This window comes from Lampetra planeri, chromosome 19, assembly GCF_965212315.1.
Source record: "Lampetra planeri chromosome 19, kcLamPlan1.2.h2, whole genome shotgun sequence".
NCBI classification, from domain to species: Eukaryota; Metazoa; Chordata; class Hyperoartia; order Petromyzontiformes; family Petromyzontidae; genus Lampetra; species Lampetra planeri.
The window spans coordinates 8034548-8048441 of record NC_136125.1 but is presented as its reverse complement, the minus strand read 5'-3'; the positions used below and the strand labels follow the sequence as shown (position 1 = coordinate 8048441).

Sequence of the window (13894 nt, the reverse complement as noted above, 5' to 3'; positions counted from 1 at the left end):
TGACCAATTATTAAAATCATTTGCAAACGGTGTTTGAACACAGAGCAAGCCTTCTCCCCTGATCAACTCAGCCGACAAAAGCCATGTGCAGCGAGGGCGGCGTGGTCAACATCAGAAAAAAATGACAGAACTTGAAATCGATATAGATCTAAAGAAATGTAAACGCAACACAATGGAGCTTACAAATGTTTTAATACGTTGCATTACAGAGTGCTGTCTTAGCCTTTCACTTCCCACCGCTGGGTAAAGGAATCCCACTGTATCCATCTCCTCTCGATCTCTTAACGTATCGTAAATGTTTGTATGTTGAACTTCTTTCGCACCGTACGTAGCCAACAGTGCTAATCGTAGGTGCAGGGAAAGGACAACAAACTACACACAAACTAAATCACAGAGTGCAACTTACGTTACATACCAATATAGTCACTGCAGTTAATGTACGGTAAACGAATATGCAAAGGATTGAAGGTAAACTAGCAAACAAAAACATTGCGTGGATTGTGAAACGCGCACCTGTTTTTAACAGCTGATGAATTCCATGCTATTTGTTAGACATCTTGTTAGGCACACTGAAGCAACGCTACTATGTCACGCAAAGGTATGTTGTGATTAATAAGCCCATACATAAGGCGGCACCACCACCTGTGCTTGGTTGAATCTGTTACGAATGACAGGATCGATGGGACCTGCGTGATAACCCAGAATGTTTTGGACTCGGGAGGATTAAAGCTTCGGCAGAGAGTTAGCCATCGTCCTGGGTTTCGAATTGAGCAAGAAATCGAGTATCAGTTTAAAAACAGATTCTGATTAAACATTCCTCCACCTACATGGATTAAAAAAAAGTTTCCATTATTTTTATACCTCTTTGAAAAACAAAAGATGAACGTATTTGTGATTGTCTTTGGCTGGGAAAAAAACATTTAAGGAGGTATGTTTTTTTATCCATCCTTTTCTTAAAAATATATATTGGAATAAGTTATTCTAATGAAAACACTAATTGTGAACCAAAGTTATAGTTTAAACAATGTCTTGTTTTCTGTGCTACTCGGTGATAATATATTACAACCGGTACCTAACCTTAATTATATTATAAGCGTTACATTAATGCCACAAATTAATTGTACCTGCCCAACCGAAGGTAATATTGTCTCCCTTAATCATCTTTAATTGACAACTTGTCACCTGTGCCGTTTATATTTGACTGGAATTAGTCAAAAATGTGCCGCTGCTTTAATTCAGCGGGAATTAATCTAGTCATTGCCTCAAATCAATAGCAAGATGAATGTAATACACATAAACCTTCCTCTTCCAGAATAGTGAGATGAAGTGGACTGAGGGAGTCCATAAAAATCAGCGAGTTGCTCCGTCTGTTGATGAGGCATTTTGTGAGATGCTCGATGAATGGAAATCGAGTGGTGAGTAAGTTCACAAATGAGTTGCTAAATCGGTGATGTGAAGTATTGAGCAGATTATTTGAATGAGTGAGTTGATAAATTAGTTAAGTGAATGAGTGTATGGGGTGAGTTGCGAAGCAAGTTAATTGGCTTGCTGAGTGATCTGTTCACTTAATGAAGTGAGTTTATTGTTGAGTGAGTTCCTGCCTGAGTTGCTTAGTATGCTAATTCAACTGTTGAGTGACTGGTGCAGTGAATATATCAAGAAATTAAGTGAGTTGCTTGTCGATCGAGTGAATTCCTATATGAGTTAATGAGTTTCTAAGGAAGTCGAGTGAACTTACTTGATGAGTGACTGGTGCAGTTTGGTGAATGAGTTAATGCTGCTTGAAGTTGGACTGCGGCTTGCCCAGCATCCATCCTCTGAGTTTCAATCTTTGGTTTTGATGGGGGTGTCGCACGGGATGTAAGGTAGCACCGTCGGATCGAAGAACACCTCCCTACGGGTAGGATGGTAGCAATTATTCAATTACAATAATTAGGGGCATCCAGATACCGGTTACCACCCCATGCAATTTTTTCCATAATTTATTCGCCAGTATTAACCCGATTGTGCACATGACATCACGTCATGACACGAAATATCCAATCGGACCTCGCGCAAAACACTGCAGTCTGTGTTGGAGAATGGCCCACAGAAGTGGATATCACAGCTACTTCTGAGATCCCTTCAAGTGACACGTAATCCACGCACAGAGGGCAGCACTCTGTACGTGCCCTGCAGAGGAGAGTGAGATCCGTTGCATGGCAAGACAATCCACTTATTTTGTTAATTCTCCGAGCTGGATTTTTTTTGGCGAATTAAGCGCAGAACCAAATGTAATGTGTTGGTATTTTTTTGTGCAGTCATTGGTGACCAGGCTTATACCATCCACTCACTGCACTTAAGAACCTGATTTGATTACAGGAAGCTGCCTGGAATCGAATCCAGCACCTCACTCTGATGCCGGCTCAGAGTTCTGACCTCTGACCCAGCTGGTCACCTCACCACCCCATCCGATTAATATTTGGCCAATGATGCCCGATGGCCCAATGATTGTCATTGTTATTCCAATACATATACAGAAACAAGTTTTGTTTGCCAAGACAGCTTCACTGAGCCTCGAGGCTCTATGTCAGAAAAGTCCTGCAACATGTTTGTCGAATGAGTGGTTTGTGTTTGAGAGAATACCAAAGTACGCTGGGAAAACGCACACTTGTGAAAGGATACAATTCAAAACATTTGTACATATAAGTCACCCGCCTACTTGTTCTGCCTTCAACTGTGTCGGAGTCTCATTCATATAATGGATCCTTGCATGATCCACCAACCTCATCTCCCAAACAATCGATTACGCAAGTGCTGGTCACTGCGTTGGAGAGTCGTATGGAGTGGAATTAATTTTAATGCTGGATGGTGGCACGAGGTCAGGAGGTCATCAAGGCCGGTACTAGCGATTACACCATTACTCTCCATCGCTGCCTGACAGATCTACAGCCGGGGAGGATTAGTCAACTATGTAGATTAATTAACTAAAACGAATTCAACTATTTTATTCGTGGTCGATTAAAAGGACGTCGCTGGTTGGTTGAGGTCTTCCGAGTTCACTTCGGAGCGCTCCGATTGGCCGAAATTAGCGTGATATTGCAAACGCATCGTTAATCGAACATGTATCGTTAATAGAAACAATTGGACCATATGGAAGGCGGATCATGAATCGGAATATCGTGACTCGATAGCATCGTAAACCGAGTGACCACTGTACTTTGAGCCCTTCGAAAAATGGTGAACGCCTCCACGTACTGCCTTTTGAAGGCGGGAAACCTCCACCAAGACCACACCCCCTTCCTCGGTCACCTGTGACGTGGAATCAAAGTGAGACTCCTCCGGGTGCAGTTGCACAGCCTGCACACCTGAAACCCAAGCCCAACCCCCTCCGCCACTTGTACGCAATCTAAATCATCCTAGATTTGAAGCTTTCGTGACTGCAAGGATTCATACTCTTAGTTTTTTCGGTAAAGTCACGTAGGTAAAAAATGAAATTAATAAAAGTAATAATAGAAATAAAATAATTATATTATTAAGAGTATGAATCTAAATCATCCTTACCTGGGGCAGCACATCAGCTCCCCAGCCCCGCAGAAGCACAGGATACGGCAGCCTTCGCCCTCCCAGTAGTGACCGGGGAGGCTCGGTGAGACGGCTCGCAGGTTTTCTCCACCCAGCTCTCCGGACAGGAGCATCTCGCTGTCGCACGCACCCGCTGAGGGCATCTTGCGAGCCTTGCAGAGGGTTGACGAGATCCGGGTGACGTCGGGAGACTGCGGGGAACCCGCGGCCTCCGGCGAGGTGAAGGCGACGAGGGACAGGAGGAGAAGGAGCTCCAGTGAATGCATCTGCGTGGGTCCGGCGAGACGTGCGGCATGGGGAGGGGGAAGATGAGGGCACGTGTAAAAGCGGTGCACGTGGTCAACAGTGGATCATCGATTATTCGGTGGGCGCCGGATTTTTTAAAACACGCCGGATAATCACTACGTCGTTATTTAAAATACGTATGACATTAGGTTTTTGGGTATTGTTGTATGGGTTTTTTGTGTTTTAAATTACGTATGACATTAGGTTTTTGGGGTATTGTTTTACGGGTTTTTTTGTGTTTTATGTCAAATTTGAATAAATAAACATACAAATAGATTTCGATTTAAAGCTTTCGTGACTGCAGGGATTCATCTTCTTGGTTCTTTCGGTAAAGTCACGTAGAAGGGATATAATAAAAATAAAACATAAGAAAAGTATTTTATTTTTATTATATAATTATTTTGTTATTACTATTTTATTATTTCCTTCTACGTGACTTTACCGAAAGAACCAAGAAAATACAAATAGATTTTTTTTAAATATCACTGTAGAAAAGTTGCAGTATCTACTGCACCGTGCTTACCACTCTAATCTAGAAGAATGCGTCATGGGTTGATGTATACAATATAGTGCAGTATTTTCATTGTTTAAGTTGTATGTAGTGTATAATGTACTGCATATAATATTTAACACTGAAATCAAGCGTAGCCACTTTTTATTTGTCACTCACGGGGTGCTGATAGCCGGACTGGGCACAGCCTTTGGATAATGTTGGAAGCAGCCGGATGGATAATCGATTATCAACTAGCTGTCATTATTGTTGGCTGCAGGAACACTTTGCAGTAGCACCGACAGAATAATAAACGTTGGAGAAAAATGTGTAAACAAAACAAAAACCCCGTTATATAAGAATAGGTGTTACCCTTTCTAGCAATAAAACAGGTGTTAAGATGTTAAAACACCAAACTGAAACTTTTTGCAAGGAATCCTGTCTGCATTAACCACTTATACTTGTGGTGAACATGCAAACAAAAAACATGCTCTATGATAGTATATGGCATTGTCTTTGAAACTGATTGGTCCACACCAGAGACAGCTTTCTTTAGAACCTTGTCTCAAACAGTGTTAGACCAGAGGACGCCAAAAGGTGAACATTGTTTAAAGGCATTTAAACAATTTATGATTTGAGTATTCGCTTCCACGCAGCACTAAGGCGGTAGCTATCCGAACGGTTAAAACAATATTTATTTATTTCAATTTCGATAGACTCTCTAATTAGTCTTGGCCAGTAGTAGCTGGTTTTGCACAGAACTTCAACATTATCAAAATCAATTGAGTGTCCTTGTTGGCACGCGTGTTCTGCTACTGCTGACAGTTGTATTTGTGAGTATTTAATATATCTCTGATGTTCTTTTAGTCTCGTGCTAATCATTTTAACATCTTAACACAACTGTTCTCTTGCCAGTAAGGGTAGAAAACCTATTCTTATATTTTGATACCGGCAAGGGAAGGTCCCATGATGTAAAAAAAACCTCCGTTGCTGTGAAACCACCGCAGATTCGCGTCGGTGAAACACAGCAGCGTCTTCCTTCGCCGTGGCCTTGAGGCCATCAAATGCGCTGACAATTTACCGAATGTACCTTAAATGACCAAATTATTAACTTCGAACGCTTGGTTGGTTTACGCGGCGGAGTTAGAACTTTGTGGGTTGGTAATGCGCTTTAGAGCCACAGGGGGTCGCTAGAGACACATCTGCATGACAGCAAATGTTAAATTCGGATGTGCACGCTGTGATGATTTACACATCTTGGTTCTTTCGTTAAAGTCACGTAGAAGGAAAATAATGAAATAATAAACAATTTATCATCAAAATAATAAAATAAAATTCTCACGACGTTTCGGCCACAACGCAAGCAGCCGTCCTCAGGTGAAGAACAGGGCTGTCGGAAAGACGCTGTCTGTCTGTTTTATTTTTATTATTTTATTATTTCCCTTCTACGTGACTTTACCGAAAGAACCAAGAAGATGAATCCCTGCAGTCACGAAAGCTTTAAATCGAAATTTATGATTAACACATTTTGTTTATACCATTAATGCATATCTGTCAACCCCTTATTGGTGCCTACCTCATTACAGATCAATTCAGACACCTTATTGGTCACCCCCGTGCCCCTTATCAATCTCGACGTTCATCCTACAAAGTCCCATCGCAAGGGAGAAACACAAACAAATAGACAAACACATTATTTTTGTGCCCGTATTGAAACGGCTGTCCGCCGTGTAGACCTGAAAACTCAATTTCCCTGTACAAGAATACGGGTTAAACCGTATGGGTTGACAGATATGTTAATGTGCCTAATTACTTAGCACAATTAGTCACCTTAACACACTGATTATCAATCTTAATCATTATTTTGACGCTAATTGCTCTTAGAATGTTACACTTTTTGCCAAGGCATGTCAAAATGTAATTGTTTTACTTTAAAAACGTGGCGAATTTCTGGCACAAAACTGCCACCCTAAAAGCGCCACCACGTTACTCGTTAAACATAGACAATTGTATACAGGGAGAGAGGGGAACAACAAGTTGGAAGAGTTGCGTTTATAATATAAAGATAAACGCAAGTTGTGGTCAATGGACGTGAACCAATCGGATCCAACGCTCGTTGCCATACACACCCGCACAATAACACGAGTGCATATTTTTACAGTTGCATAATTTTTTTATGCGTTTCTTCTCAGTGTTTTTATGTCGTCATTTGGAGATGTCTCCCCGCCACTCCCGACTTTACAAACACGTGTGACCGCTGGCTGTGTTATGTTTTTGTGTTGCTATGGGGTAATGAAGTCGAAATGCAATACAGTACACATTCAAAGTGAACCAGATGGACTGATGTTGACATGTTTTTTGTTGGCGTTTATATTTTCCGTTATTAATGGGTTTTACGATCATTTTTCTATGCAACTTAAAGGGTCGTTTATTAACTATACCCTGTTATTGAACACTTGGATTGTGGGAGACTGCCTGGGAATACCAGGTGCTATAGGCTCGTGCTGTGAGGCGACCAGGAGATGGCAGTGCAGCAATGGATTATTGAATCTGTCTGTGTGGAGCTTGCGTGCTGCCCCTTCGTATGTGTGGTGTATTTTCTCCCAAGTTTTCTGGTTTATTCCCACGTGAAAGGCAAATGCCCATTCATGGATTTGGCCAAACATCACCCACCCCCATTGTACCAGGACAGTCGTGGAAAAGATACTTGAGACTCAGTCGCAGTGAACATGAAACATTGGGGCGAATTCTGGGCTAATCTTTGGTCGAACACCTCCAACCACATGCCAACGTTAGCCGAATGGAGTGAGGCTTTCCTAAAGTGATAAATTACATAATTGTTCATTTATAACGTGTGTGTTTTTCCATTGTCACTAAGTAACCACATCTGTAATACAAGTGTGTTGATTGATCATGCAAAGAACATCATGTGAACGATACACACAAACTTCTGGGCTCAGAGATTGCAAGTAGATAACAGTAGCAAATAGGTTGCTGATTAATGTGTATGGTAATTTTTGTGTGTGAAATCCCCTGGTATGAGTTGGCTTTCTTCAACCACTGTAGCTTCCTCCTACATCCAAAATGTGAAGGTGTTGGCCAATCTTCTGCCCAGTAATCATGAAAAGTTCAGCCAACCTAGACACGTGTTCTGGGAAAACCACGGTCTAGATCACTTATGCCAAATATGTCACAGTGTCCTAGCTTTATACCCTGCTTTATATGACCATAAAATATTCATGAATGATGCCTCGATGATGATGATGATGATAATACCTTATTTAGCAATAAAAGCCCCACTGCATCTTAACAATATTATTTTAGGAGGCTCTTGCCTCGTTGAGATGTTTTGGCCAATTTCAAGTTTAAATTAGGGGTTGTTTTATTTTGTGTGGGAGGAAGCCAGAGGACCCTGAGAAAACTCACCTCGCATGCCAGAGGACAACATTCAGCCGTCCGTATGGATCATCAATAATTGAGCAGTGGCGCTCCTGCATCACTGCTAATGCAGCGTCACCAATATAATTAGTTCATAAACCCGCTTGTTTGTCGTGTCATCTCCTGGGAACGTCACAGCCGGGCAGCTTTGGGAAATCCACGAATACAGTATCTGTGTCATCCACTAACTATTGCTTGCAAAGGTGCCGGATTTCAGTCATGAGCCACCATGGGTGACTTTTTTTGTTTAATATAATAAACCAATCACGACTTACATCATTTTTTTTTATTTACTGCTGAATGAAGACTCTCTCCGCTCTATCTTACGAGGCGTTGTTTGACTATGCTTCACCATGCCGATTAGTGCGGGTTGCCGTCAGGACATACTCAAGAACAGTTCAGATATTACTCGCCACTGATGTTAACCATGACCAGAAACGGAACTCAAGTTTCTGTGTTCATGACTCAGTATGCAAACCACTGCACCACTGCTTGGTAGATATAACCAGGAACACGTAATTAACTGTTTAAATAATGATTAAAATATCATGAAAATTGGATCTTGATCTAATATTATTTATTGCCTTTCCCCGCCAAGTGCGATAGGCATCGTATCATGAGAAAACTAATCAATTTGGAAATACTGTATAACAGAATGGCCCGTGGAACATAATTTCACAGAACTACTTATGAAATATTTTCAAGTTGCCTCATACTGGGCAGCAGCATTTTCCCAACCGCCTCGCTGGAGAGACAAAGGATTTGTCGCCTGACAGTCAAGCCGATGTTTTTAATTCTCAGAGCTGGAATTTAGCCAAATTAAGTACAACAGCAAATGTATTATTCGTGCGGACTTTTTTTGTGTGTGCAATCATTGGTGACCAACTTGAAACCGTCAAATCACTACGTAATCATGTGCAGCTGCCCCAATTCGAACCCAGGATTTCAGCATCTCTGATCTTTGAGCGAACCAACAACCTCCCCGTGCATTGATAGTTTTGCAATATTTGCTACTCCATTTGCTTCATGACAAAAATAGAAATCCCCAAGTGAAATATTTTCCAACAGAACCAGACTGAAAAATGTCATCCGTAACAGGAAGATGATGGGGGGAGCTTATGCGATTTCCAAAGCAGACCAACAGTACAGCGAGCCAAGCAATGAAATCCTTTTGCCAACTTTATAAACGCACCTTATAAACCTTAAACTTGCCTGCAGCATCTTGGTAACCCGATAATACTTGTTTAATAAGCCGCACCTACTGCTGAGAGTGAAAGTCGTTCCAGAGTTTGCCTGATTAAACAAATGCAACTGGAAAACATTTGGTTTGGAATTTTATTGCATGTGGAAGTATATATATTTTGTACATTTATACATTTGGTGACAGAATGAACATATTTAGAAACATTCAGTAGAAAAAAAGGTCTAAGTGTTCCCATGCTCAAATGAACGCTGAGCCGTGCCAGTGGTGGAAAATCCACATTCCTGTGGAGGGGACAAGTCTTCATCTCAACTCCCCTCTTGGCTTACCACCAAGAGGTGCGGCCCCACCAATTGGTACTTATTGTTTCCTGATCTTAGAATGATGAGGATGATCTTCTTGGTTCTTTCGGTAAAGTCACGTAGAAGGGAAATAATAAAATAATCAAAATAAAACATAATAATATAATTTTCACGTTTCGGCCACAACGCAAGCAGCCGTCCTCAGGTGAAGACCAGGTCTGTCGGGGAGACAGCATCTTGCGTTGTGGCCGAAACGTCGTGAAAATTATTTTATTATGTTTTATTTTTATTATCTTATTATTTCCCTTCTATGTGACTTTACTGAAAGAACCAAGAAGATTAATCCCTGCAGTCACGAAAGCTTTAAATCGATGAGGATGATCTTGCACTGAAATTATCCTAGCCAGGATTAAAACTCATCTTCTCAAAACCGTAACTCGGGTACAGTCAACAGTGTAAATAATTGCTAACGTTTCCCACTGACGTATCTTACGATTATAATGTCGAGCAGAATGCGTGTGGGCAGCATCCAACGTTGACTTACCTTCACTGAGAGCATTAACCCTCAGATGGCTTCCCTTCGTCTGGGCGCCACCGCCTGGATTTGTGTATAGTCAAGGCCAGACCGTCACGAGATCAAATCCCTTATATACACCCGTTCGCTACACAACACACTTACAACCCTACTCCCCTCCGTGTCCCCGCCTTCATTCTTTTTTTTCTCACACACACACGCACCAAGTCAGCGGCAGCCAAAAAGAATCAATTCCAAACTAAGCCCTTTCCCTGGCCTCCACCCAAACTCCCTTTTCACCCTCGCGGGATTAAAACGCAGCGGACTGAGCTCATTCTGGAAAGGGCAGCCACAAACGCACAAAACATAAACTGCACAGTTTAGCACCGAATGGACTCTTGCAGGGCTTTGAGCTTTGCTCGGTGCTAAAAACACAAAGTATGTATTTTATTTTATTGAATACCATTTTTTTCATTCTTTCCAGAATCAAAGGAACCGTGGCTCAAATGCCAACCGGTCGTAGGAACCCACCAGAGAGGAGACGATGCCCAAGACGGTTAATGCCAGCCCGATTCCTTGCCCAGTCGCAATATTTAATGGAAATAGTAACGAGCAAATTACCATTATTGCTATTGGTATACCGAGCAATGCCAAGACCCATGTTTAGAAGGGTTGCTGTGTTCTGATGTTTGGCCCATTATTTGTAAATTGCTTGCACGTGGTAGAAAGGAGCAGGGCCTAGAGGAAACCCATTTGAAATGTGTATGGGATAATGTTCAAAGGTTGCACATACAGGTCCGGAAGCTTCGATACAAATGTCTATAAAGTACATAAAGTACTACACTATGTACAACAGTTACTTTCATAACATACTCATGTAATGTATACGGTAAAATAACCTAATAATGCATTTTCTTTAGGATGGAATCTCAGTTATATTTTTCAGGACAGTCCTGTATTGGGATAGAAATTGGGACCTATTTGGCAGTATAAAATTATGAAAACATAAGAATACTGTACAGTTCGCCTTTTGGTGTTCTCTGGTCTGACACTGGTGAGACTAGGCCCTAAAGAAGGCTGCCTCTGGTGTAGGCCAATCAGTTTCAAAAACAATGCGAATCTTATCAGAGCATGCTCACCACAAGTTGGTGTGGTTAATGTAGACTTGATTCCTTGCAAAAGGTTTCTATTTGGTGTTTGAACATCTTAACACCTGTTTTATTGCCAGAAAGGGTAAAAACCTATTCTTATTTTTCATACTGTATTGGGATGTTGTACATTGCCATGAATGGGGTGTTCGGCTTGCGTGAGGAACGTTAAGAACCTGGAGAAAAGCCGCACATACTAGAGAGGTATCTTTAAAAGTTACGTACAGATAGATTAACATTTTCATTACGGTCACGTTGCAGGCCAACCACCACAATACCTGGTATTCTCAGGCAGTCTTCCATGAAAGTGCTGAGCTTAACCCTGCTTAGTGTTCGACATCTGGAGATATGATATGCTTGCCCAGATTTTCCTGGCCACATTAAACATCAACGGGAGGTGATATAGGGCATGAACTTGTCCTGGGTCAACCCTTCATCAACCCCTCCTGACGAAGCACGGTAAACAACCTCCATTGACATTCACCGGGATTTGTGAGGCTTTTAGATATATCAATAAATCAATGTATCGTGTCTCGATGTGCTCTCACGCAGCCAAGAATGAAGACGTTTCATTAATTAGCTGTACAATTGTCCGCTCGTGCCCACAAATGTGCGGCACGTGTGACCAAAGCCAGGCCACCTTGGGGGCATAAATAAACGGAAACCAAGCGCCCGCTGGGGTCAAACGAGAGTAAAATGTGGTCCAACAGCAACAGCACATTTCGCAGGCTGCTTGAGGTGGTGAGTTTTTGCAGAGAATACGAAGAGCCCATAATGCAAGCCAGGTGGCCTCTGCCAGCGTGGCCTGCTTTGCTATGTGGCCCTGCGTACGCCCACTTGGTTTTATGTGCCCCCCCCACAGCCCAATATAGGAAGTATGCCCTCCTGCACATGCAGCCCTGTGAGGTCTCCCTATGTAGTAGTCATGGAAGTGTGTGTGCCTTACCCTAGGTGGTCGGTCTGAGTTAATGTTGCTGCTAGACAAGTTGCCAAGCCCTCCCACTGCTTGGCAAATATGAGTCGAGTTTAATAATTGGTGCCAAGGTAAGATGCGTGATTGTGTGCTTCCTGCGTTGTTGCTGCTCTCAAAATTACTTTTTCGCATTTGATAAAGATTGTCTAGAAACGTTTTAAAGGAAGGATGAGAATTAATATGTGGTTTAAAAAATCCATCCTGCTCACAAACAGGAAAAACACGTCTGGGTTTTGTACAGTGTATATTTTGCGGAATTACACGCATTTCGGAGGAAGTTCGAATGAGATTCAAGTATAAATAAGCCACGTGTCAATAATTCCATTCAATCGCAGTTAAAATTTGGACGCTACCGGATAAAGAAAACAACGCGTAAATTACAGCACACGGCACCAGTAGCGTCTGCTCCAGTGAAACACAATATTTTGGAAAATGGTCAAAGTTATACGATTTTTGACTCGAATAACCTAAATTATTTATCCTACTTCCTGAAGGAAACCCAGTGTTTTATGTCGTACCTCCTGATCTGTCCTTCCCTTCGCCTTCTTCCACATAATTTGTGCTCTTGCAGAGAATATTTATTTCAGAAAAAAATCTTTCTTTATCCTGGAGAAAATCGTTGAGCTATGAATCTCTTTCGCAGATGTCCAGTAGGTGTCGGTCAGAACGTTGCAACAGGAAACAAGACAATAGCTATTGTATCTAACTTGCCATCATTATTGACTGCTCAGAGAAGTACGTGGTCTTGTACAGGGCATGTCATTATTAGGGACGGATGGCGAGATTAACCACGGAGTGGCATCCAAATGACGGATGCATGCCCAAGAGTACCACCAACATGGAGATGGAGCGATGTAATCAGCTCGTATCAAGGAGATGATAACGGCTATCCAGCAGTGGACAGTGCATGGCTGATAATGGAATCGTCTAACTCCTTAATAATAAAATGCCCTTTACTCGGGAATATTTAACCGAGTTTAACAACTTTTCAGGAGGGTTCTTCGTTAGATTGTGTGGCCATTTCCATTATTAAGTGTTGCCTTCGGGAAGATCGCGAAAAGCCAGGGCTAACACCACCCCCGCCACCCTTCGCTGTGCTGCCACCTGTTGGCCGCATCACATCCCAAGCCCCAGAGGCTTGGCCAGTCTCCAATCTAAGTACAGGAAGTCTCGATTATCCGCGCAAATGACGGGGAGGACGGCCGTGGATGATTGATAATAACGGATAATCGAAAAAAATTCTGCGGATCTCTGCCAAAAACCGCATTTGTCAGCGCTGAAGCGTTCGTCCACTAAGTGGATGTTAGCAAAGCTATGACAATAAAAATCTAACTTCGCCCCACTGTTGTAAACATATGCAACCACCGTAGTGTAGGGACGATCACGTGGATTTAGGATCAACCGGAGCAACATATTTGTTCGGTTTAAGCAACGTGTGATTTGTAATTTAAAAAATGTCCAAGAATTATTAATTTGGGCTTCAGGGAAAATTCACGAGCTATTAATTTGTGTCAACATCTCAGGTGTGCGGATAAACCGCACGCGGATAATCGAGAGTCTACTATGCAGTACTGTGCGGTATTCATAACCGTGATAAACTCAACTTCAGTTTAACACGCAGCAGGCTTTCGCGGCCAATATCCATAATACAGTTTTTTTTTAAATCGCATGAATATAAATGTGTCGTTAAACCCGCCACCACCCGACACAGCCGATTAGTAAGGTTTTTCACGTAAACAGAACGTGCCAATTCGTTCTAAATGTTGTGACTTTTCTCACCGGTGTGCTGTACTAGTAACGAATTGTTCTGTTTACGTGACAAACCTTACTGATTAATTGGCTGTGTCGGGTGGTGGCGGGTTTAACGACACATTTATACTTACCCGATCTAACCCAACAATTTTTATTATGGATAAACCCAACTTGTTCGTTAGTTCGGGATCGGAGGTTGTTCGACCTTAGGAAACTTTTAAAGTACA

General features: G+C 42.1%; 2 protein-coding genes across 3 annotated transcripts in view; one reads left to right on the top strand and one right to left on the bottom strand.

The window, feature by feature from the left end:
- Positions 1-13894, top strand: part of PIR (pirin) — a 490330-nt gene that overhangs the window by 392975 nt on the left and 83461 nt on the right. The window lies entirely within an intron of this gene.
- On the bottom strand, positions 176-10354 carry SCRG1 (stimulator of chondrogenesis 1). Of its 2 annotated transcripts, none has more exons than XM_078602878.1 (3): positions 10258-10354; positions 3544-3830; positions 176-1894 (listed from the first exon to the last, which is right to left on the bottom strand). In XM_078602878.1, the coding sequence occupies exons 1-3, from the start codon at positions 10267-10269 to the stop codon at positions 1825-1827; spliced, it is 369 nt and encodes a 122-aa protein (XP_078459004.1). In that variant the 5' UTR covers positions 10270-10354; the 3' UTR covers positions 176-1824. The 2 variants fall into 2 exon arrangements, with proteins under 2 accessions (XP_078459004.1, XP_078459003.1); XM_078602877.1 differs by lacking the exon at positions 10258-10354 and adding an exon at positions 9825-10083.